The sequence below is a fragment of the Puma concolor genome, chromosome D1, assembly GCF_028749965.1.
Source record: "Puma concolor isolate L17-30 chromosome D1, mPumCon1.1.hap2, whole genome shotgun sequence".
Classification (NCBI taxonomy): Eukaryota; Metazoa; Chordata; class Mammalia; order Carnivora; family Felidae; genus Puma; species Puma concolor.
Window position 1 is genome coordinate 35968902 of NC_141676.1, and position 27540 is coordinate 35996441.

The 27540-nt window shown below is 36.0% G+C and overlaps 1 protein-coding gene across 5 annotated transcripts in view; it reads right to left on the bottom strand.

The window, feature by feature from the left end:
• Positions 1–27540, bottom strand: part of LUZP2 (leucine zipper protein 2) — a 505584-nt gene that overhangs the window by 226323 nt on the left and 251721 nt on the right. For all 5 annotated transcript variants that reach the window (XM_086677799.1, XM_086677798.1, XM_086677797.1 and 2 more), the window contains exon 5: positions 26623–26685. In XM_086677799.1, the coding sequence (XP_086533925.1) occupies positions 26623–26685 (63 nt within the window). The remainder of the gene's footprint in view (positions 1–26622; positions 26686–27540) is intronic.

A 27540-nucleotide genomic window follows, 5' to 3' on the forward strand; every position in this document is an offset into this window, starting at 1 on the left:
CAGCAATCAGGGGTGCCTGGGTGGCTCAGTCGGTTGAGCACCAATTTCAGTTCAGGTCATGATCTCACGGTTTGTGGGTTCAAGCCCCGTGTCAGGTTCTGTGCTGACAGCTGAGAGCCTGGAGCCTGTTTCAGATTCTGTGTCTCCCTCTCTCTCTGCCCCTCTCCTGCCTGTGCTGCTTGTGCTCTGCCTCTCTCTTTCTCAAAAATAAAATAAACATAAAAAAATTAAGAGAAAAAAAAGAATTCAGCAATAAGGTAATAGAAGACAATGAATCCAAGAGATGGACCAGACTTCCAGGCAGCAAAAAGCCAAGATTTGTCATCGAGAAAATAGAAGAGAGGAATCAAAAGTGCTGGTTGAATAAGTTACTTCAAGAGAAACTTCCTGCATCTCCAGCTGGAGCCCGCACCAATCTCAAGGATACCACTGAGACCTTGTAGGTAGAAGCAGGATGGGGGCTGAATAGGAATGACAGTAGCATTTTGATTATAGATAAAAAGGGGAAAATAAGGGCATAAGAAAAATGTCAGAACCTGACAAAAGGAAAATGTCACTTAACAGTATATCTGGATTTTAGAGCCAAGTAAGCCTTGGTTCAAATCCAGTCTCTGCTTCCTAATTTGGGTGAAATTCAGCATCCTAACTTCATTGAGGTTCATTACATTTTCCATGAAGCTGGAGATTTTCACATTTGTCCTACTGGTTGCTATAAAGATGAGAGAAGTAATATATGTAAAAAGGCTACTAATACAGTACCTCACTAGAGTAAGTGCCCAATAAATTGTACTAGAAGTGGTTTTATTATATTATAGCCTAGCATAAGGTTCCATGTCTTTGAAAATAGAAGTGTAAGATAGACAGGTTACAAAAGCTAAATAAACTTTTCTATATATAGCAACAAAATGATTGGAGTATTTTAAAATGAAGGATCCCCACCCCCCCCAAAAAAAGGATTCCATTTCAGAGCTCTCAAAGGTTAAAAAGAAAAAAAAAGAAAAGAAAAGAAAAGAAAGAGCAAACAAACAAGCTGCTTTTGTATTTGAACAAAAAGAAACTCACAATGAAAGGGACTTGAGCATTAGGAAAAAACCCTTAACATATCCTTATCACATCAAAATCCTTACCATGTCAAAGATTCTGCTTCCTTAAGTTACTGCTTTTGTGGTTTGAAATTTGGATCACAGGAAGGATGCTTCTGATAATTTCAAGACTCTCTAAATAATAGGATTATATTTTGAAAAGGCTAAAATGTTGATTCATAAATAGTCCCCCCCCTTTCCTAAAAAAGAAAACAACTAGTAAGTTCTCTACTTAAGATAACCAGTGGGCTAATTTAGTTCTTTTATATGGCCAATAAAAAAACTTGCTAGTAATTACATTAATTCTATCACCTTGTGAGATCCTGAGAAATATGGTTATTTATCAGTTGCTCTTTGGTCTCCTGTAGCATGAAGCCAAAGCTTTGGACACTTAGTGGACACATATGTATTGAATACACTACTGAGGTTACCATGATAGATCATAAAAATAAAACATAAGAGCTGCTTAACATGCTAGTAGTGAATTTCAGGGGAAAAAAAAAAAGCTTTTAAAACACCTAAGACAGAAGTTGTACAGGATGAAAGACAAAAAAATATTCAAAGTAAAAAATTTAAGCATTTGTTTATTGATTATACTTAGAATAATAAATAGGTGATGGGTAGGCAGATTATAATAAAGATTTTGACACTAGTCTCTAGATTTCAGTTTACCGCATATCATGACAAATATTGCTAAAATATATTTATTTACCAAGTATTCCCACAAATTTTTATATATATTGTACAGAAACTACACTAGAGATCCATTAAAAATGCCATTGTATCCCACTGAAACATGTAGCTTTAAAGCTAAATGTAAATTTATAATGAAAATGATTCCTGAAAATATGGTGGTCAAAAATGTAGGACAGATTTATCTGATTTGAATTAAACTTGCTTATTCAGTCAGTATTGACAATGCTGTAAAATAGCAGATTTAGCATAAGATCACTAAGATTCTATTTTTTCTTTTGAAACATTAATAAGGATTTTATATGTGAAGGTATGAGAATAAGGGAGGCATCAAAGATGACCACAAATTGTTTGTCTCAATAACTCCATAGATTCCTCCATTGTCTCAACTTCCTCCATAGAGGAAGAAAGTAGGAGGCATTGCTTGCGGACCTGTTAAGTCTGAGATGTCATTTAAGCATACAAATAGGAATGTTGAGTAAGTAGTTAGATTCAAGTACTTGGGAATTCAAAGGAGTGTCCTAAGCAGAAAATATGAATATGAGAAGTATACATTTGTCAGTGCTACTCACAAACTTGACACAGAAAAGGTCACTTAGAGAATGAATGGAAAAGAGGTTTGAAGACTAAGATATGATGTATTCCAACAATAAAATATCTAAAAAGACAAACAATCATTATCAACAGAGAATGAATAGGAATGGTAAAATGAGAAAAGATTCCAGAGACACGGAGTCATGAAATCCAAGTGAAGCAAATGTTTTAGGAATGTGGGAGTGGTCAAGTATTGCAAATACAGCTGCTAACTTAAAAGGAGAATTATTACTAACATTTCAAGTTAGCAATATGGAGTTCACTATGGACCTTGAAAGGAAAGAGCAGTCTATAGAAGTGGGGTCAAGCATGAATTTATATGGATGAGGACACATAAGAGAATATTCAGTCTTTCAAAGAGTTTTGCCATAAAAAAGAGGAGAGAAATAAGGTAATAACTGTAAGGCAATGCAGGGTTGAGCCATAATGTTTCAAAGATGGGTGATACAACAGCATAGTTGTTTATGAAATAGATAAATTGATGATACAGAAGAGAAAAGGGATAATTATCAGATATTTTTGAGTATAAGTGGAGTTTAGATCTGATGCACAAGTGTAGGGACTGACTTAAGAGGGTTAGTAATTCACCCGGTATAAGCAGTAAAGGCAAATGGGTAACAATGTAGATAGATGGCTAGATGTGCTAGGACCAAGTAAAAGGTTACTTCTTAAAATGTATTAATCAGGGTTCCTTCGGAAAAGATCGTACAATCAAAATCAGATCATTTCATGTAGGTTTGAGGAAGTATTTGACAAGATGTAGCAAGTGTGAAGGAGAACTGGGAGAGGTGGTGCAGTGGCCTGAAGATATAACTGCTCTGGGCATGAAGGGACAAGAGGAAGGTGGTGACATATATTCAAGGGAAGAAAGTTAAAATAGAGAGATACACCTTGTCAGGAGCCATGAACTTAGGTTGAAAATTCTAACAGCTCTAGTTGACTATGTATGTGGAATACAAAATATACTGGCCTCACTCCCCAGCTTCCTTCCATCTGCTGCCAGGAATTCCCAAGCCCAATGGGAAGAAAAAGACAAAAGGACAAACTGATATGGTCCATATTGTACAGATTTATGGGGCACACAGAAGTGTGATAATAGCTGGAAAGTAGACCTGGAGGGTAAATGAACAATGTCCAGCATAGATAGCATCTATTTTCTTGATGAAATAAGAAGTATGACATGATGGTTAATTTTATGTGTCAACGTGGCTGGCCTGCAATGCTCAGATATTTGGTCTAACATTTTTATGGATGTTTCTGTGAGTGTGTTTTTGGATAAGATTTACATTTCAATTGATGGACTCTGAGTAAAGCATGTTGGCCTCTATAATTTGGGGGGGGGGGGGTGGGGGGGGTCTCGTCCAATCAGTTGAAGGAAGAATCAGACAAAAGACTGATGTCCCAGGAAGAGGGAATTCTGCAACAGACAGCCTTGAGACTTGAACTGTGACTTTGACTCTCCTCTGGGTCTGAACCTGCCAATATCCTGCAGATTTTGCACTTATAAGTCTCCATAATCATGAGAGGCAATTTCTTAAATGTCTCTTAGATAGATAGATAGATAGATAGATAGATAGATAGATAGATAGATAGATGATAGATAGATAATGTATTGATATAAATGAGATATATGAATCTCTCTCTCTCACACACACACACCTGAACACATACACATGCACACTTCTTATTGGTTCTGTTTTTCTGGAACCCTGACTAACATACAGGTGTATCAACTGATACAGCTGGTTGAGTAAGAGGAGTTTAAAGTTTGAAGAGAGAGAAGGAAGTATAAAATAGGTATCACATTGGGAGAATTAATGGACTGTGCTATGTAGAAGATTGCAGGATTGCTTAGCAGCAAAGACCCACTTAAGGTTATTGATCATAAGTTCAAAATGAGATCAATCATCATGCTTGTTTGATTCTCACCAGCCACAATCTCCTGCACCGGGGAAGGTATAGAGAGATTTCGATTTAACTAAATTTCGGATTTAGCCATTTGTATATGGCAAAAGAAGGGAGGCATGAAGGAAATGAAGGATTATTAGGGGGAGTGATTATTAGAATGAGTGGTACAAAGTGGGATGGAAAAAGAAGAGACCCAAGAACACAAAGTGATTAGGGGACAATGAAAAAGTTAAGAGATCAATGGGAGCTGCCAATCAAGGCCAAACCAACATACAAATCAAAAAAACTCAAACAGGTACCATACCTAAGAATTAAGAACATATTGATAGTCAGTAAAATAATTACCATGTTTAGGTATTTAGTCTTGAAGACATCTATTTTGTTGTTTATAGAAGGAATGTCAATTGGTAGAATAGCCAATGTGTTCTACAAATGATTCCCTAAGTAGCCATGTCATGAAGAGAATATGTAAATAGTAATTATATTCAAAAATTGGAATTTTAACAGGGTGCCTGGGTGGCTCAGTTGGTTGACCATCTGACTCCGGCTCAGGTCATGATCTTGCAGTTCCTGAGTTCGAGAACTGTGTTGGGCTCTGTGCTGACAGCTCAGGGCCTGGAGCCTGCTTTGGATTCTGTGTCTCCCTCTCTCTCTGCTCCTCCACTGCTCACACTATCTGTCTCTCTCTCTCAAAAATAAACATTAAAAAATTTATTTTAATTGGAATTTTAACAATATGCAGTCTTACATCTGATAATACAATTAAAAAAACCCAAAATTTGGGAAAATAGCATGTTTTCACAGAGAGATAAATTTGGGGGATCTAAGCTTCACACATATATTATGCATGTATGCATTGGTATACAAGAATATTTAGTTAAGATATATATATATGAAACAATTAATATATTATAGGGATAGACACGTTTCTGAAGATTCAGAGTTGAAGATGGAAAACTGAATTAGAGATGGAGCTACAGATATTCTAAATATAAATTTAATTCTTGCATTTCATCTTTTTCTTTTTTTAAGTGGTGTCATGCCCAGCACAGAGCCCACTGTGGGGCTTGAACTCAAGACCCTGAGATCAAGACCTGAGTTGAGGGGCACCTGGGTGGTTCAGTCAGTTAAGCACCCAACTCTTGATTTCCGGCCAGGTTAAGATCTCATGGTTGTGAGATGGAGACCTGCATCTAGCCCCAGGTCAAGTCCCAGGTCTGTCTCTGCACTGAGAGCTGAGCAGTGGAGCCTGCTTAAGATTCTCTCTCTGACCCTCCCCTGCTCGCACTCTCTCTCCCTCCCTCTCTCCCTACCTCAAAAAAAAATTTAATTAAAAATTAAAAAATATAAATTGTTAAAAAAAAAAAAAAAAAAGATCTGAGCTGAGATCGAGAGTCTGATGCTTAACTGACTGAGTCATCCGGGTGCCCCCTTTCACCTTATTTTTATGGACACTTTTTACATGCTCCAGTGCTCTAAATGGTTGTGAAAACAACCAAACTCCAGAACTCTCTGTCCAGTCTTAATTATCTTATTCTTATTTTGAGGTTCCTATGTAATTGCCACAAATAGCATTTAGCAAGGAAAATTAGTGAATAAACCCAGGTTGTTCCTCTCAGCTGGTGTCCAGTCACCAGCTCTTGCAGTGATTAGGGCTTTGCACACAGGCAGGTGTGCACACAGGCAAGATGTCAGCAGTAACACAGTCTCGATAATACTGATTAGGTTTACACCCCGAGGATATCACAGTCAACTGTGATACATTGAGAACCTAGTTTTGTTAGCTATAAGGACAGGTACCGAATATGACTTCCCATCTGCTTTTAACATACTGCAAAGAAAATTCATGTGAGAGAAAGAAGGATCTTGCAGAGAAAACATATAAGGGTGGTTGTTAGAGGAGAGCTATGAAAAACTGTGAGTAACCCAAGACAAATCAATTAGAAATATCAACTGAGTGCTTTCTCCACAGTCCTTTCACTGCTCACACTGATATTTTTTTTTAATTTTTTTAACGTTTATTTATTTTTGAGACAGAGAGAGACAGAGCATGAACAGGGGAGGGGCAGAGAGAGAGGGAGACACAGAATCTGAAACCGGCTCCAGGCTCTGAGCTGTCAGCACAGAGCCCGACGCGGGGCTCAAACTCACGGACTGTGAGATCATGACCTGAGCCGAAGTCAGACGCTTAACCGACTGACCAACCCAGGCGCCCCGCTCACACTGATTTTTTTTTTTTTTTAATTTTTTTTTTTCAACGTTTATTTATTTTTGGGACAGAGAGAGACAGAGCATGAACGGGCGAGGGGCAGAGAGAGAGGGAGACACAGAATCGGAAACAGGCTCCAGGCTCCGAGCCATCAGCCCAGAGCCCGACGCGGGGCTCGAACTCACGGACCGCGAGATCGTGACCTGGCTGTAGTCGGACGCTTAACCGACTGCGCCACGCAGGCGCCCCTCACACTGATATTTTTAATAGATGTAAATGAAAATCACTTGACAACAATATGCAATTTTATTGATTTTACTATCAATTCCCAACGATAAGACAAATTACAGTGATGACAGCTATAAGCCAGTGACTGTTCTCAGCACTTTCCATACATTTAAGTTTCACAGAAAGTCTATGAGACAGATATTTTGTTTATCTGTATTTTATAGTTGAAAGAAGAATGAATAAGCCTGCCAAAGTTGCTGAATTTACAACCAATATACATTCAACTCCATTTTGTTTAACTTCATATCTGGAGTCATGGAAAAACACTACTGACACTTAAATGCTGAGCTCGAGGCTCTGGAAGATACAAAATAGTCAGAGGAGCTTAATTTTATAAGAACTTAATTGGCTGAAGTTTCAGAAGGATGCCCAATTATAGATGTGGAAATAATAAGGTCTTTTTAAAATCATTACAGGGGATCAAGAAGCATAGGTCAGAGCTTGTGTAACTTCAGTTAACAGGAACATTTAATTAACCAACTCATTCTTCAATTATGTTTATTAACTGAGGCTGAATTAGATTTTTAAAAAAGTTGTCAGTCCTTGTATGTTTCAGTGGCAATCATTATTTTCCAAGTGGACAAATCCTACTAAGAAATGTACAAATAACTTCATTCTATTTACTGATATAGACCATTTTTATTGAAAATTTGTTCATGACAGCCATATCCAGAATAAAATGTAGGTGAATATGTAATCCATTCCAGGATACAGATAGACTTCAAAACATTAAATCAATTATTATCCAAATACACAGATCGTTAGGTAGATAATTAGATAGTTTGGTACATAATTTCTTTAGGTGAGGGACAAGTTTTATAAGTAAGCAGCCATTAATCTGATGTTTACCAAAAAAAAATTTAGTATTTTGAGATAATCCTTATAAATACCAACTGGAAAGAAAAACATAATACATTTCATTTACAGAAGGATCATGATTCTATTTGTTAGATAGGCTCGCATATTCCAACTCTTCTTTCCAAGGAAAAAAATAAAAGTTTTTTTATTATTTTCTTTGTTGTGTTTTTTTTTTTTTTTTGTTTCTATATTGAACATGCATGCCTGCAATTACAGTTGGAAAATAAATTTACCCTTTAAAATGTCTTATATATAAAAATATATTAAATATATTTTAAATATATACATATATAAATTCACAGAAATAATGAAATAAAAATCATGAAATATATAATATGCTTCCTGTTTTCAGGTTGCCCTAAGATACACATTATAATCTCTTCACAAAAGGGTTTTGTATTGGCTTGGCTAGAAAATGTAATTATTGGGGTGTCTGGGTGGTTCAGTCAGTTTAAGCATCAGGCTCAGGTTATGATCTCACAGTTCGTGAGTTGGAGCCCTACGTCCGACTCTGTGCTGGCAGCTCAGAACCTGGAGCCTGTTTCAGATTCTGTGTCTCCCTCTCTCTGCTCCTCCCCTGCTCATGCTCCCTCTCTCTCTCTCTCTCAAAATCAAATAAACATCAAAATAAATAAATAATTAATTTTTTTAATGTTTTTATTTATTTTTGAGACAGAGAGAGGCAGACCATGAGCAGGGGAGGGGCAGAGAGAGAGGGAGACAGAATCCAAAGCAGGCTCCAGGGGCTGAGCTGTCAGCACAGAGCCCGACGCAGGGCTCGAGCTCACGGACTGCGAGATCATGACTTGAGCCGAAGTCGTACACCTAACCGACTGAGTGACCCAGGCGTCCCATAAAATAAATAAAAATGTAAAAAAGAAAAGAAAATGTGCTTATTTATCAAGTGCCAGTGGGGGACAAATGGTCCCACAAAACAAACATAAGTGAATAAATACAGTGGGGTGCTCAGTGTACCCATCTCCCTTGACTCTACTTAAAGGGCTAAAAATCCTAAAGCTTGGAAGCACAAACTTAAATAACCACTTCTCGAGAACGGTTTCCAGAAGTCATAGTTTCCGTGAGTTCTAAGTAGTGCCAATCGGAAACAAAGCAACCACACAGAATCAGCCTGGTCTTTTTAAAGCCTGTAGCTTGTCACCTGTGAAAGGAGACTGGTGGGTAGGATGTTGCCTGAGATCTCCCCTGGCTTCAATGGTGTATGAAAGATCACTTAGAATCCTAGAGATACTTTCAATGTCAGTCATAATAATTTGTTTATCTTCACTGAGTTTTTCTTCCCCATTCTGATCATATTATAATAACATGTTTGGACTGAACTGACCACCAAGAGCACCTTGAGAAGCTCATTAAACTTTCTAATGAAATGTCAGACACTTCTACAGATATATCGTTAATACTTCCAAGTAAATAACAATGTCTTCACAGGTCACAGACTACTTAAATTACTCAGTGAAACATTGCCAAGCAAGGCCCACATTTTATTTAATAATGCACATATTGACACTTACAATCAAAGCCGGAGCACCTTTTTAACACGTCATTAATCTTAAATCCACCTACCCATACATTTATTCAAGCCTCCCTCCGTTAACTCCGTTTCCCTTTCTCCCTTCTTTCCTGCCCTGAGGAATTTAGAGTGTGTCAGTGCCTCAGGTGTGGCAGATAAGAGCCACCTTGATGAAAACTAGCCAGCAATATGATAGAAGCCACAAGAGACAGCCCTATGCCACTCGGGATGGGAACACATGAAAAAGTCAATGAATTTACATGGGAGGAGTCTGCAAAGTCATCAGGAGGTGTCTTTCAAAGATTTGGCCTGAATGGTGTCTGACCGTGGGGGGGAAAGTATTTGTGAGCCAAGGAACCTACAGACATTTGTAATGGGTTCTACATTTTCACAAAGCTGCCAAATTTGTATTTAGATCAATTTTCGTATTTGGATTCATATTTGGATTTGGATCAGTTTCCCAAAAGGCCAATCTCAAGTGAGTTCTATCTAATATCTAAATACTTTTATGTAAATATGTGTATGTATTTATTTATGCACATGCATTAATGCCTAACGTATACATGTAGCAAAAAATGAGAATATTTTGAAAGATAAGAGTGACACAAAATTGGGCTTTTGTGCAGAGTCTAACTTTCTACGGTGAGGAGCATACAGTGTAACAAGAACTACTCCTACATAGCTACCAATTCACCATCGTCCTGTTTAGGTGGAGGATTCAAACACTTTGAATTACTAGGAATTTTATATATCCAGAGTGTCTGACCCCCAAGTCTTTGGAGAAAAAGAGACTTTTTGTGATAAAACTGACAGAATGGAGATTCTGATTCACTGTTGCCAGACAATGCACTCAGCTTGCTTTTGAAAGAAAGCAGAGTATTTACCGTTTTGTGGCAAAATCAATGAGCAGCTTCTGAAGGATGGAAGAAAAGGATGTTTACAAAAAATCTAACAGAACCAACGCAACTAAGACACTGATGCAAATGTAGCCTTAGAATTTATTATAGCCACTCTTTTTTAGAAGGAAATCTTTAGACCCTTAATTAAAAAGTAAGATGTTTTGGTAGATGTTTTTAATATTAATGATGATTCAAATGATAAGGATTTTAAACTTACACATAAAAGGAAAAAAAGTATAGGGGCGCCTGGGTGGCGCAGTCGGTTAAGCGTCCGACTTCAGCCACGTCACGATCTCGCGGTCCGTGGGTTCGAGCCCCCGCGTCAGGCTCTGGGGTGATGGCTCAGAGCCTGGAGCCTGTTTCAGATTCTGTGTCTCCCTCTCTCTCTGCCCCTCCCCCGTTCATGCTCTGTCTCTCTCTGTCCCCAAAAAAAAAAAAAAAAAAAAAAAAAAAAAGTTGAAAAAAAAATTAAAAAAAGAAAAAAAAAAGAAAAAAGTATAATACAAAAAAGATAGATTTTTATAGCCAATTAAGGAAACTTAACTGTCTTAAAAAAAACTTGCTTCTGACATTGCTGAAAAAACAAAGTTCTATGTCTGCTTACATAAGGGTTGTCCTATGTTCTGTTGACTCATAAGACATTTAACTTGAAATGATACATTAATAATCTTCAGTTCTATGTCTAGGGGTGTATTTAATGATGCAACATAAGGAAAGCCTAGAAGCTGCCCCAATAGCAGTTTTCAATAAAAATTCCAAATAGTTTAAGAACCAATAAAAGGTTTAATATTCCATCCCCCAGAATGTTGGTTCTGAAAGGAAAAACATAATCACCTCTCCTCCAAAATAGAGGTGTACTCTAGGAGGACTCAGGGAAGGTATTCTTTAGTTGCTCATTAAAAACTTCCCAGTATCATGTACTACATTAGAAACTGGTGATGAAGAGACAATAGGTATGTGCCCCTCCCTGCCACAGACAAATGCAATGCAGTGTGATAACTTTTAAGATATGAGAAATACTGAACTGTGCCAGAGCACAGGGAAGGGGGCAATAATCTAGCTCTAAGAGTATAGGGATGAAGCAAAGTTTTCTACAAAAGTTGAAGGAGAAATATACAGTTATGGTGACAATACTTTGTCTCATTTGAGCAAAAACATTAAAAAAAGGACAATTCCTCTCAAATAAGATATGAAACACCTAAGGACAATTTGGGGCATAAAAAGAGTTTCCAGACTGAACAAGAACTTATCATTTCATCATACTGAATAAAGGTATACACCACCCAGTGAAAAGAAAGAATTAAGTATCTAAGAGAAAACAACTACAGTTTTCTCTTTCTTTGTATATATAACCATGGACTCAGTTTTGTTCTTATCTGTTGCCTAGGGCATAGTAACGTGGCCCTAACTGCAACAGTTGCCAAGAGGCTAGTTAATGGAGCTGTCGGTATACGTTTCCTGCTAAACTCACTTGTTGTACTACCAAATGAAGGACTGGGGGAATGGGTATTGGCAGACACACGTCTGCTTCCATCACACTATCTTATTTTAAATTCTACTTATTGGTGACCAAGGGAGGCAGTGAGCGACAGGCAATGGGTAAACAGTATATATACACAAAGAGTACAATACATAAATTATGTATTCTGAAATCTTAAAAATGTCTGAAATGTATGAAACTTTGTCCACAAAAACTAGTTTCAGTATATAGCCTAAGAAATAAAACTTCTCCTAAGCAAACTGCCTTTCAGTGGCCAAATATCCAACTCTTACTACACAAGAAAGGACTATTTTTTTTCTTTTTTAATGGTAAAATAATTCAAAATGCATTATTAGTACAGTCATTTAGATATGAAAACTTATTCCTCGAACCTGAAAAATATTAAAACCTTATTTCAAATACAATATAAATAGATCACTGAAAATCTTGGGGCGCCTGGGTGGCGCAGTCGGTTGAGCGTCCGACTTCAGCCAGGTCACGATCTCGCGGTCCGTGAGTTCGAGCCCCGCGTCAGGTTCTGGGCTGACAGCTCAGAGCCTGGAGCCTGTTTCCGATTCTGTGTCTCCCTCTCTCTCTGCCCCTCCCCTGTTCATGCTCTGTCTCTCTCTGTCCCAAAAATAAATAAACGTTGAAAAAAAAATTTAAAAAAAAAATAAATAAAAAAATAAAAAATAAATAAAAAAAAGAAAATCTTAAATTCCTTTTTTTTTACCTCTTAAAAATCAAAATAGTTTTTTTTAATTAATATAGCAAATTCATGTATCAGGTAAGTTTGGATTACAAAGAAAAGTTATAAAATTTTGTTACACTTGTTTAGAAAACAAAAAGGGTAAGTGTAATTTCCTTGAAAACCCAAAATAGCTGTTCTCTGTTATGTTACAGGGGATGTAATCTCATCTAGAAAATAAGAAATCAAAGGGAATAGGAGAGGTGTTAACATCCAACATGACAGAGACAGCTTTATGAAGAAGAATACAAAAAAGAGGTTCATTTTCTCACAGCTGGAGCAAGAATAGTGAGCTTAGACAATGCACGCCTGCATGTGATATGCAGAAAGATTAAAAGAGACAGTTATCTAGGTGGTTAGTTTCACATTTATGTCCAAGTCGATAGTCACGGGAGTGGAAGAACACTAGGAAGGAGAAAAGCGTCGTAAAAGGAGAGGGAAAATGGAGTGCCTAATTCCTTCTCTACTGTCTTCTAGCTCTCTGAAATTAAGCCATGTGGACAGTCTCTAGAATTTAGTTTTCCTTATCTCTTTCTTCCGTTTCAGAATGTGTTCTGCTTGACTTCCAGACTGTGCAAAGTGAAATCATGTATATAAAAGGGCTTGCTTGCCACCAAGAAGTGCAATTACACGTGTAAAATGCTAGCTACAGGAGAACTGATGACAGTGGCAGTTTTGACTCCTTCTTTGGTGAGATATTTTTATTGTAAAAATGTATAAAAAGCTGGCAATAGTCAACAAGTGGTTACTGAATATCAACTATATGATAGGCACTAAGTTCCTAAATAGTTGTGATAGTGGTGATACAAGATGAGGAGGAGGAAGGAAATTTTAAAACAAGGCAGTCATACAGCAGGAGACTGAGGACATACATGCTTTCGAGCACAGGTTCCCAAATCTGGATCTTATTTCTTAACATCGCAGATGCCTTATTTCCCGTGATTATAAAATTATTTAAATCCTTACTATAATATCACCACGTCCATTGATTGCTTTGGCTATCTAGCATTCGGTTCTAACAGCACATCCAAATCTAGTGTTGCAGAACTTTCTCTTGCTTAAAGCAAACCATTTAATCAGTTCTGCTCTTTCTTGGCCAATAAGAGGACCTGAGACCCAAGATAGCTATAGAACACCCACTCTACAGATGCCCTCAGAATATACTTTTAGTGTTCCAATGCTTAATCTTTGAGATTTCCCTTCTTGACCTTTCTGAGTTACCAAGTGAACACATCCCCTAACATTTCTGTGAACTCTTCATCTAAAACAGAATCCCTTCTACCTACACTTCTGAAGAAATGCAGATGGCTAAGCCTCAGGTCACCAGCACTGACACTGAATCTCTAAACATTATTCAAGAGTCTCTCTATTAAAGCTCCCCAAATGATCCTCAGTAACACTGAGTAGCATTTGTGAATCACTTATTAAGTGCCTTTCTATTCAAAGTATTGTGCATGCACTGGCTGTATTGGCATCTCTTGGGAACTTGTTAGAAATGCAGAATACAGATCCTGCTCTTAATCAGTATCTGCATTTTTACAAGATGCCCAGGTGCTTCTCATGTATCTTGAAGTTTCAGAAGCATGGAGGAAGACACCTAGTTAAAAAAAAATGTTTTGGGTAAGAAAGAGATTAGAAGTCATAGCTAAATTTAAATAGGGCATAATGCATAGTTTAGAAGGTTCTTTTTTTTTTTTTTTTAAAGAATATCCTGCACCTTAAAACTCTTTACTATGTTTTTCCCATTTTATTTTATTTTTTTTTTAATTTTCTTTTTCAACGTTTTTATTTATTTTTGGGACAGACAGAGACAGAGCATGAACGGGGGAGGGGCAGAGAGAGAGGGAGACACAGAATCGGAAACAGGCTCCAGGCTCTGAGCCATCAGCCCAGAGCCCGACGCGGGGCTCGAACTCACGGACCGCGAGATCGTGACCTGGCTGAAGTCGGACGCTTAACCGACTGCGCCACCCAGGCGCCCCTGGAAGGTTCTTAATGTATAAAAATGTTTCTATGAACTAACTCATTCGTAATTTCCTGATACCAGTTTTATGTTATTAAAATGGACCATGGTAGGTTAAGAAATCTATTTTTTAGGGAAAATGGAAAATGATGATGGAAATGGAAGTTTCTCTCACCTGGGGCTAGAAACATTCTTGGAACATAGGTCTCAATGAATGAGGGAGCACATTAATTGCCCCATCTAGTGTTGCTTTGTGCAACATTCAGAAATAAGGTGGAAAAGGCCCCACTATCATTTTGAGGGCCCACATACGGTAGGTTCAGTCTATTTCAACAATATTAATATTTTTATTTTAGTGCAGAGCACAAAAAGTTTCTCTGCGCTAATGATTCACTAAGTCTAAGTTTCCCTGAGGTTGAAAGAAACGTATGATGTTAGCTACATTCACTCCTGTGAATAAACTTTTCACAGGAGTAGGAAGGAGGGGGAAAAAAAAGAAGGAGCAAAAGGTGAAGTGTTTCACTTGATGGTTGAAACTACATTGAAAAGAGGTAGAGAGTTTTTCAAACTTCAATTAGGCTTAGTGCAAAAATGTTGAAACCCTGAACTTAGTAACTTGAATTCACAGTCTAAACTCTAGTTAAAGGCTGAGAGTATTAGCTCTTGTGTTGGTCTGGTTTCAAACCCCAACTCCACGACTCACTGTGGGACTTTTACCTCTCTATTCCTTAATTTGTTCATGTAAAAACTATGGATGATGGTGCTAAAAGGGACTTTAATAAGATTTTGCTCACATGTTGGTCAGAGTCTTTACTCATGTTTATTTAAATTAATTTTTTAAGGGCCTTTGCAGAATCAGTGTCACATGATGGAAATTTTCTAGGAACCATAGAACCACAGATCATGACTGATCCAATTCTGTGAACCAGAGGTCATTACATTAAAAAACAAAACAGGGGCACCTGAGTGGCTCAGTCAGTTAAGCATCCAACTTAAGAAAATGTTCCATTCTTGCCTGTTTTTTTTTTTAAATGCCTAAGCGGTTTACCTGAAATATACAAAATGCTAGATCATATATAAGAGTTTGTAATAGAGCTAATCCCATCTAACTAAAGGGCAGAAATGTGACTCATTCATGGACAAATAAAGTGTTCATTCCCCTGGCCATGGTGAGTGTCCATAGAATTATTCAGAATCTTCTCTGGGATTTTTTTGCTGGTACAATCTGAAAGAACTATCTCGTTTGGCTATTGTTTTCTAAACTGGTGGGATGTTAATCGAATGGTTCTTGGTCTTCTCATCTACCATATGGAGAGAGACATTTGGAGAGATGGAATGAGACTGTCTAAAAGTTAGAGAGGTAGAGTAATGTCTTACCTTATTGTTTTCATTTAGGAGACATAGGGAGGGATTTTTTGTTTGTTTAGAACCATTTCATAAGGAAATATTTGTACACAGCATTGCTTATTGATGAATTAATTTTACCTCAGAACTCAGTGACAGCAATTATAATGATAGTAAGTTTCCAATGTTAAGAGCTAAATATGTGCTAAATGTCTTATGTGAAGTTTTCTCATGTACTAAACGAATATTCTGAGGTACATAAAAAAGATAAACAATGTTTACAAGAAACACGAAATTCAGAAATCACACTCTCTCCTTCACTTGAAGCAGCACATTAGAGAACACTGGCTATTCCCCTTCTGGAAAAGAGAAACAGTGACCCACTTGCCTCCGAGGGCACACGTCACACAATTTCAACTGAGAATCATTTCTAAAACGGCAGACAATTTTAGATTCTGATGTAATATTCTGATAATATTCTAATATTATCTAATATTCTGATGTAATAAACTAGAATTAGGCAGAATTAATTGATTGTAGCAGTAAATAAAATAAAATATAAGTTAGATAGTAATCTCCCATAAAACAGCAGTTCTGGCTTACTTCTGAAATGCTAAGAAAAAATTATGTGTCTTCAAAGTGGAAAGCTCACTGATGTAGCTGTATCTTACAGTGGACATTTTCAGATTTATTTTTCTGTGTATTATGCTTTGGCTCTATAAGATTGGCTGCCCCAATGCTCTCTTACAACACGTACTTACAGCATTGATTTAGACACTAAAAATACATACATGCTTTATAAGTAAGCTGGCCTGAAATTAAATTCAGCCACAATCATCAAAATTAATTGTTTTCTTTAAATCAGTAAATAGTTAATAACCTTTCACTTATAAGGGAATGTTTGCAATATCAACTTTTTTTAGGTTTTCTTTCTTGGTTGTGAATAAAATAGCCATAAATTCTAGTCCTTTTATTTCTTTCAAAAGTCACCTCTTCAATGAATTCGGTGTCCACCAGACCTGAGTATTACCCTTATCTGCCCCCCTTACAAGATTTTATTGTAAAATGCTTATTTCAATATATTTATTATGTTTTTGTGTGGGTTTTGTAATTATTAATGTATCATTATATATTATACTGAAAAATGTTATGTTACTAAATTCTGTTCTTTATATTCCTCATAGACAAAGATTGTTTTGTCTATAGACAAAGATCTTTGTCATAGACAAAGATAATTTAAATGTAATAATATTTATTATATCCTTCAGGAATCTAGCACAAAGTTGGGACAATGTTAGGAATTAAGCTGTTTATCTTAGAAATGAAAATATAAATAAATCTTAGATGTGCATCTAAATTAACAATATTAGAGTATTTCCATAGACAGATTTTTGTGTAATAACATGTTTGCTCTTTCCCTGTTGAAAAATTGCCCAAGACTTGCAACTAATAAAATGTTCTCTCCTTGCTTGCTATAAAAAAAAACAAAAATGCCTAGGCTGTTTACCTGAAATATACAAAATGCTATAAATGGTGGACTGGTTTGAATGTATCAAATTCACATCCACCTACAATCTCAGAATGTGACCATATTTGAAAAGAGGGCCTTTGCACATGTAATTAAGTTAAAACCAAGTTATACTACATTACGGTAGGGCCTAAATTTGGTAACTGGTATTCCTATAAGAAGAAGAGAGAACACATAAAGAGAACACACATAGAGAAAGTCATATGAAGGCAAGAAGCTGAGATTCTTGACAGGCCAAAGAATGGGAAGGATTTCCTCTGGAGGCACAAGAAACTAGAAAGAGGCAAGGAAGAATTACTTCCTGGAACCTTCCGAAGGAGCAAGCCCCTGCCGCACTTTGATTTTAGAACTGATTTTAGAACGTCTAGCCTTCAGAATTGTAAAGAAAGTAACCTTCTATTGTTTTAAACCAGCCAGTTTGTGGTACTTTATCACAGTAGCCCTAGGACCTAATGGGGATGGTTAAACTTTACATACTAGGTACAAACAAAACTAGCCAGAATAACCAGTCACCACAATTGTTCAGAACTAATCACTTAAAACAAGGTAAATCAGCAGGAATAAAGTGAAAGGTTGTAATGGAATTATTTGAAAACATCTCAGGCATGTCCTGGACTCAGTATATATTTGACTCAAACTTTACACCTATTCATCTGCAGGCAGCCATGAGAATCCATTTGCAGAATGATGACCCTGAAGAACTCCACATTATGAAAGAACCCATCATCTTCACTTGAAAGTGTTTACTGAGGCAAGAAGACGGAATAATTTGTTTTAGAGACATTTACAGCCATAAGAGTTGAACCAAAATGGGTTTTCTTCTTAAAACTTACTGGATATTTCTCTAGATCAGTGGTTACTGACCTTTATTATTTTTCTCTGAGCCATGGACTCCCTCTGAGAATCTAAACCCTTTCCTTTGAGAAACACACATATGTATCTATACTTTTTTTCTGTTATCTTAGAATTTCAGCATGGTAAGAGATTTTCTGATATCAATCTTTATATTTTACAGGATCTCTAAGCATCGCTATTGTAGAGAATAGCAAATTAGGGAACCCAACTCCAATCTCCAAATTTGGAGATAATGTCCAGTGTTTATTCAACTCATTTAATCTACTGGTGCTAAGAACAGTCTTAAGTGTGGTCTTAATTTATTTTCATTGCACAGAGTCTTGGCCCTGTGTTTTTTGTGTGTTAAAAATTGTGAATTATAGGGGTGCCTAGGTGACTCAAGTCTGTTAAGCGTCTGACTTGATTTCGGCTCAGGTTATAATCTCATGATTCCTGAGTTTGAACCCTATGTCAGACTCTGCACTGACAGCACAGAGCCTACTTGGGATTCTCTCTCTCTCTCTTTCTTTCTCTGACCCTCCCCTGCTAGCATTCTCTCTCTCTCAAAATAAAGAAACATTAAAAAAAAATTACAATAAAAATGTTAAGTCTAATATTTTAGGGAAGGTAGGATTCTAACTTCAAAAAGTTATCATCTAATTGAGGAAATAATCCAGAGAAAAGCAAAGTTAAAATAACATTGTAAAGATAGGTAAAATGACATTTATACACACAAGATATCGTAACATACACATATGTATAACTGAACGGTTTGTCAGTGGTACTTACCTCAAGTACTCAAAACCCTTTAGTGATGGTCTGCCATATACTAAACCTGGTTATCATGTACTCTAAACCTTTATTAAGAAAGGTTGTTAATAACACAGGCTACCAAATTTTAGAACGCTGTTCTGACAATGTGAAAGTTACTCACAGTGTTAAACCCATATCTCTAAAGAAAACTTAAAGAAAACAAATTAGAAATAAAACAAACCAATTCCCTCCATTTCTAAAATTCATTATAGCTCCAGGGCAGACATGACTTGGGCTTTGCTCATCAAACATGATTCCTGCAATACATATGTAGACAGAAATTTGTTACATGAGAAAACAGTATAGATGTTATCCGTTGCCTCATGCACAAGAGATAGATAGGGCTGTGTGATTCCAGAGTCTGCAGGGATGGGAGCCTCAAGCTGGCTGGCAGCTTCCTGGTCTTGGGAGAGACAGCCTGGCCTTAATACAACCAGTTCTGGGGTATACTGTGGTAGTTCCTAACGTTCAGCCTATAAGCTATGTATTCAGTTCTCCTAACAATTTTGTATGATCTCTGTATGAGTTAATAAATCCTTTTTGTTTTAGCAGAGAATATTTTTGTCAAGGCTGAGAACAGCAACTGGCACACTGCATCTAAAATCACATGTTCTATTTCTCCTATGCCTGGATATGTCCGTGGCTATTTGGAATTCTTTGGAAATCTACAGATTGGTCAGTGACTTGACCTATGGCAAGAATTTTCTCCCAGTCACTTATAACAACAGCAATAAAACCAAATGTAAAAAGAGATTAAATCAGTTATTAGTAGGAGCTAGAGGAGTCATATTAGTAATTTGGAGTCAGGTTAAACTTTACAAGCCATGCAATAAATAGATGAGCAAAAGAATTGAGAAACTAGAAAGAAAAAAAAAAATGGAGCCATGAAAAATAGTGAGAGGGAAAGCCTGCCACTGAAAAAAAGTAGATTTGACAAATTTCTGATCTCCATCCCTGGGCAGAGTGTGGCCCACTTCTATGGTTCTTGAATTTCGTTATTATTATTTTTAGTTTGATTACTTATTTCATCCTTACCTTGAACCGTCCTGAATGAGTCTCGGGAAAATAATCATAAGAATCGGTCTTAAAACAAACCACCATAAAAAATAGTGCTGGGGGTTGGGGGGAGGGGCATCTTTCTCCCTACTTCTCTCCTTCCTTTATTTTTCCTCTCCCCTCCCTTCCCTTTTATCTCCATCTACTAATTAGATTCAGACTATGTTTTGATACCAATCTAAATCAAATATTACCAACTATGTATTCCTTTAAAAAGTCCTGGAGATAATCAGACTCACACATTTCATTAAGGGGTTTCAATTAATCAAAGATGCATACCATAATGTCTAATTTGTCCAATATTTCAATATCTACATATGATCCTACTCATTCTTTGAGACTTTCTTATATCTAGGACCATTATAGATAAACTTACTTTATCCTAGGGGGTAAAATGAGTAATTTTAAAAAAAAAACATTGGAAAGAATAGTGAAGACAGCATATTTTGAAAGTGCAAAGTCGGGGGGCGCCTGGGTGGCGCAGTCGGTTAAGCGTCCGACTTCAGCCAGGTCACGATCTCGCGGTCCCTGAGTTCGAGCCCCGCATCAGGCTCTGGGCTGATGGCTCAGAGCCTGGAGCCTGTTTCCGATTCTGTTTCTCCCTCTCTCTCTGCCCCTCCCCCGTTCATGCTCTGTCTCTCTCTGTCCCAAAAATAAATAAACGTTGAAAAAAAAAAAAATTAAAAAAAAAAAAAGAAAGTGCAAAGTCAAAGAGGCTTCTAAGCTTTGGAGTCCATGAGATTATCTCTATCACATGATAATGCACTTATCATATATATGGAAGTCAGAGAAGGCAGGCTGACTTTTTTGTTCCTTTGTTTCATTTTTTGGCTCAAATGTTTTCACACATATCTTTTTAAAATATTTATTTATTTTTGAGAGACACAGAGAGAAACAAAGCATGAGCAGGGAAGGTGCAGAGAGAGAGGAGGACACAGAATCCCAAGCAGGCTACAGGCTCTGAGCTATCAGCACAGAGACTGATGCGTGGCTCAAACTCACAAACTAAGAGATCACAACCTGAGCCAAAGTCAAACACTTAACTGAGCTACCCAGGCACTCCTGGTGCAAATTTTCGTATTTGCTCTAATCATATAAAAATAACCAAATACAAAATGAAAAATCAGTGATTGCATGCAGAAAAACTGACTGCATAAGAGACATCAAAACCAGATAATCTAAAAACTGCCAACAAACAAAAGTCCAGGACCAGATGCTTCACAGGTGAATTCTACCAAACATTTATTTTTTAGAGTTAATACCTATTCTTCTTAAACTATTCCAAAATATAGAGGAAGGAAAACTTCCAAATTCATTCTCTGAAGCCAGCATTACCCTGATACCAAAATCAGACAAAGACACTACAAAAAACAAAACTGTAAGACAATGTTGCTGATGAACAGATGCAAAAATTCTCAACAAAATATTAGCACAAATAATTCAAAAATACATTAAAAAGATCATTCAATAAAGTGGAATTTATTCCATGGATGCAAGAGCAGTTCAATATTCACAAATAAGTCAATGTAATATATCACATTAACAAGAGGAAGAACAGGGGTCCCTTCGTGGCTCAGTCAGTTAAGCATCCAACTTCATCTCAGGTCATGATTCACAGTTCATGGGTTTGAGCCCCACATCCGGCTCTGTACTGACAGCTCACAGCCTGGAGCCTGCTTCAGATTCTGTGTCTCCCTCTCTCTCTGCTCCTCCCCTGCTCATGATCTGTTTCTCTCTCTCTCTCTCTCTCTCTCTCTCAAAATAAATAAACATTAAAAAAAATTTAAAGTAGGGATAAAAACCATATGACCATCTCAATAGGTGCAGAAAAAGCATTTGACAAAGTGCAATATCCGTTTACGATAAAAACCAACAAAGAAGGCTTAGTGGGAAAAAAAAACCCAATATAATAAAGGCCATATATGAAAAATCCACAGGTAATATTATATATACTCAAAGGTGAAAAACTAAGAGTTCTTCTGCTATATCAGGAGTAAGACAATGAGGTCTACTATCACCACTTTATTCAACATAGAACCTTAAGTCTTAGCTGCAACAATCAGTCAAGAAAAATAAATAAAATGCATCCAAACTGGTAAGAAAAAAGTCAAACTGTCATATTTCCAGATGATATGGTAATATGTAGAAAATCCTAATGATTACACCTAAAAACTCCCTAGAACTGATAAATGAATTCAGTAAGGTTGCAGGATATAAAATCAATGTATTGAAGTTTGTTGTATTTCCACACACTAATAATGAAGCAGAAGAAAGAGAAATCAAGAAAAATATCCCATTCACAATTACACCAAGAAGAATAAATTATCTAGGATTAATTTAACCAAGGAGGTAATAGACCTACATTAAGAAAACCATATTAAGTTTTAACTTAATATATTAAGAAAACTATAAGATACTGATGAAAGAAATTGAAGATTACAAAACAAATGGAAAGATATACCATGCTCACGGATTGAAAAAAAATTAATATTGTTAAAAATACCATAATACTCAAAACAATCTACAGATTTAATGCAATCCCTATCAAAATAGGAATAGCTTTTTTCACAGAGCTAGAAAAAATAACCTAAAATTTGTATGGAACCACAAAAAAACCCTGAATAGCCAAAACAATCTTGAGAAAGAAGAACAGGACTAGAAGTATTACAGTCCCAAATTTCAAGATATAGTACAAGGCTATAGTAATCAAAACAGTATATTACCAACACAAAAATAGACACATAAATCCATGAAACAGAATAGAGGGCCCAGAAATAAACCCATGCCTCTATGGTTAATTAATCTATGACAAAGGAGTCAAGAATATACAATGGGGAAAAGACAGTCTTTTCAAAAAACAGTGTTGGGGAAACTAGACAGCCACATGCGGGGGAAAAAAAAAAAAGAAAGAAAAGAAAAGAAAAGAGAAAAAAAAAACTGGACCACTCTCTTACACCATACACAAAAATAAGCTTAAAATGAATTAAAGACCTAAATGTGACACCTAAAACAATAAAAATCTGAAAACAAACAAACAAACAAACACAAATTGGGCAGTAATTTCTTTGCTATCACCCTTAGCAAGATGTTTATGGATATGTCTTCTCAGGCAAGGGAAACAAAAGCAAAAATAAACTATTAGGACTACATCAAATTAAAAAAAAAAAAAAAAGCTTTTGAACAGCAAAGGAAACCATCAAGAAAACAAAAATGCAACCTACTAAATGGGAGAAGATATTTGCAAATTATATATCCAATGAGGGATTAATATCCAAAATATACAAAGAACTAAGACATTTTAACACCAAAAAAAAAACAAAAAAAACAAAAAAAAACCCATATGGTTAAAAAAATTAGCAGGGCACCTAAATATGCATTTCTCCACAGAGCTGGCCAACAGATACCTAAAAAATGCTCAACATCACTAATTATCAGAAAAATGCAAATCACAACCACAATGAGATATCACCTCACACCTGTTAGGCTGGCTGGTATTGAAAAGACAAGAAATAACAAGTGTTGGTGAGGATGTGGAGAAAAGAGAATTTTCATGTACTTTTGGTGGGGATGTAAATTGCTACAATCACTGAAGAAAACAGTATGGAAGTGCCAAAAATAGCATTACCATAGGATCCAATAATTACAGTACTTGGTACTTACTCAAAGAAAACAAAACTACTAACTTAAAAAGATATATGCACTCATGTCTACGACATATGTTTATTGTAGCATTATTACAATAGCCAATGTATGGAAGCAACCTAACTGTACACCCACAGATGAATGGATAAAGAAGATGTGTATACATATACAATGGAATGCTACTCAGCTATAAAAAGGAATGAGACCTTACCATAGGTGGACCTAGAGTATATTACGCTAACTGAAATAAGTCAGTCAGAGAAAATCAAATACCATATGATTTTACATATATGAAGAATCTCAAAAGGAGTTTCCACCATTTATTAATTCCTACTGTGGTAATTTCATACAAAGAAATACACTGGGGGAATAGATGTGACTTGAATGTCCCATGCAAGAGAACATAAGCAGAAAAGCAGGTCATAACTTAAAACTTTCTGCCTCACACAGCATTTGCTTTTTCTAAAATCTGAGTATTTTTCCTCCTCCAAGGGATATATTAAGTCTTAAAACCCAAATCCTTAGGTGGTAATGTATAAATGTCTTTTAATAGTTGCCTTCACATAATGGGGAAAAAAATGTTGATCATTCTTTAATAATTTTCAAAAGTCCCTTGTTCTACTGAAACTTCCCCAAAACCCTCACTCAGAAGTTCTCTGGGGACTTCAAGCTTCTTCCAGAAATGTCTTTATACCTGTATTGTTTACCTCACCTCTTTATATTTTGTTTAATTAATTCTTGTTTGATTTTTTTCTTGCTTTTCAACTAAAAATCTTCCAGGCAGCTGTCCGTATATGGGTCAATCATTTTGTTTAGTCTCTACACATAATGATCATTTGTCAAAATAATATGCCTAAAATTTCAAGGAATTAATAGAAAGGAGTCAAATTTAAAAATTTCAATTGATGATATATGTTCACCATTACATTTCATTAGGGAAGTCAAAAACTGTCTCTACTTATCAGTTATCATCTTGCAGATTTTCAATCTGATGAAGTGAGTAGTAAATTTCATTTCAAAGCTTATATTTAGTAGATATTACTCCTGTGAAGTTGTATTTGTTTTAGAATTATTCTAGCCTATACATTTAGAAAATTAACATCATACTATAAAGGTATCCTCCAGAAAAAAATATTTCATTCATTCTTTATATATATTTGTTATGAATAATTTATAGATTGATTTTAAAACTGATTTCTTCTTATAGTCTAGACTTAAAAAAATTATCTAAGATTTAAAATTAACTGATGAAGCTTAGTGATCTAAATTAACCTATAATCCTTCCATTATCATACAACTGTGTTCATGTTGTTCATATGTGTATTTGTGCATGCACAGGCAAATGTTCTTTATTTCCTATTTTAATATTGACTTTAATGTTGTTTTAAACATTCCCCTTTCCTTAAATAATCCCGGAAGTGTTTGACTGGACTAATATGACCCTCTCACTGAGTTCCAGTGAACAAGATATTATCCAGTAACTCAGCATTCCGGGGTAACTCTGGTCTACTGATATTTTCCACTATAAATAGGAAATCGAGGTTTAGCCCTCAGGGAAACCATTACCAAGTCCCTTCCATCTTAAGTTTCTTAAGAACACTCAGAAGTAAAACTCATTAGAAAGAAATTAAAATACAATAGAATCATCAGAAAGCCATTTAAAATCTGTCTTGCTTTCCTTTCTTCTGTACATTTTTCACACACCTGTTAAGCCATTTTAATGTCATAATCAGAGCACTGATGATAAATGCTTGATACCAAAACATTTGTAAAGTCTATTTTTTAAACTTGATATCAAGATGGAAACCATTTAGGAATAATGTGAATAATGTATCTCATCTATTGTTCAAATGTCTCAAAAAATAAAGGAAGGAATAGATGAATGAATGAACAAGGGAATTAAAAGAATAGAGATTAGGAAAATCTAGAGTGATTATTTTGGGATTTAAACTAAACCATAATTAGTGAGACTGATCAAGGAAAATGTATTATTAATTAGTCATGGTTTAAGAGTCCTAATTAACTGTATTCAAGAAAATGGAAATGAAAAGGTAGAAATAGAAATGTGATGGAGGAACTGTAGAAAATAAAGTGGTTGTATAACAAGACAGAGAATCAGAAGAAAAAAAAATACAGTATTTTATAGAGTCCTTATACTTTGAAGGCTATAGCGAAACCTGTTCCAGCCTATTTCTGTTAAACTTTATGTTACTTGAAGATTATCCTAAATAAATTTTTCATTCTAGATTAACTCTTCCTTGCAGGAAGTCAATTTCTAGCTAGTCTTCTTCTTCACCCCCTCTGATGTCATTTGGTGGATAGATAAATTTGTGAAATGAAAATTAATTTGTAATAGTAGTCCAAGCAAAATATAATTAGAAGGAAAATGAAATAGGGAGGCATGAACTAATAACATTATCAAATACAGATAGAAGTAGGGATTATCTACTCTTTGAAATTCTTAACCTTACAATTCCTTTCCATTCACACATAAGTGTGGGACCCAAGGAATTCAACAAAAATCCCCTACCCCTGGACAAGCAGAGCAAGACTAATTCCATTTTGTGTTACACCCACCATCTCATGTATAACCCCCACATGACCTACTTATTGCTTAAGACGCTCCCCCACCCTAGTCAAGCCGCTGAGCGCACCCTTACTGGAAACTGGCTCATTTAGGAAAGCGGAACCCCTAACTGCCAGAGAATGTAAACCCCGCCCTTTGCCCGCCAAACTTGCGCGCCAATTCTGACCAGAGTGATAGGCTAGTTCAAACAGTTACTATAGGGTAAATTGTAATTCAATTGGCCACCTGCGTGTGGACTGACATGACTATGCAACTTTCTGTGTGTGTTACAATCTCATTGGCCATTGGCCCCTATAAAACTGCTACGCCTCTTAACCTAGGGATCCAAGTCCCTGCTCCACTGTGTTGGGTATACTTGGGCCCAAGCTCAAGCTTGCAAATAAACCCTCGTGTGTTTGCATCCGTATCGGCTTCTTGGTGGTCTCTCGGATTCGAAATCAGGGGCATTACTATAAGGTCAAATTTGCATGTGATCAATACTCCAAAACTTGTGGTGAAACTATATGTGGGTTTGTCTTTTTTTTTTTTTTTTTTTTGATTTATAGAATTTGCCTGAAATATATCTTACCTCATTCTGGAGATCTCGGATCATTTTGCTCTTTCTTTCCATTTCAGTCTTTAAAAAATTAATCTGAAAATGAATAAAATATTATGTAAGAACATTTCAAACTCATTTCTATGGATTTGTCAATTTATTTTCATGATTTTTGAAGCATAATACAATGATTATTTCTTTATAAAGAAATACTGAAAAAGAACAAAGGATTAAAATTTTCATTAACCAAACTTTCATTGCCCAATTCATACATATATCCATTGATCATAAAAAAGCCTTTTCTCATGTAGTAAAAGATTCATTATTTTTAATTAAGAAACTGTGCATATTATAACTGTGATTCTCTAACTATTTAAACCTGAATAAAAAAAAATGTGGTCCTTTAAAAAAACAAAACAAGACAAACAACAAAAAGCCAGATTCTAGGGTTGCGCCTAGAAATCTCCACTCATAAAACACTCTCCAGGTAATTTTCATCAGTGGCAGGTTAGAAAGCAATTGCATGGTGATATTTCTGATCTCAAAAACACGGAATGTTATAATACTACATCAAAGAAACCATGATGTTTCCTTCCGAATGTGATATTGTTGGGATATGTGATCTTAGGTCAGTTGTCCAAGCCATGTTTGCATAAACATAGCACCTTTTCTCCCTGAGCATATCTGCCTGAGTATTTTGAAAACAAAGTCAGTATAGCATAGTTTTAAAATTTGAGACTTTATAGCCGTTGAGCATTCACTATGATAAAAAGTAAATTTATGATAGTGGATGAAATATTTAATTTCTCCAATTTTTTATTTCCACATAGTCACATTTTTAAAAAAAGCAACAGGAAACAGATAAAATTAATTTCACTAATACATTTTATTTAATTCAATATATTCAAGACATCATTTTGACATGTCATGGATTAATGATATAATTGACAT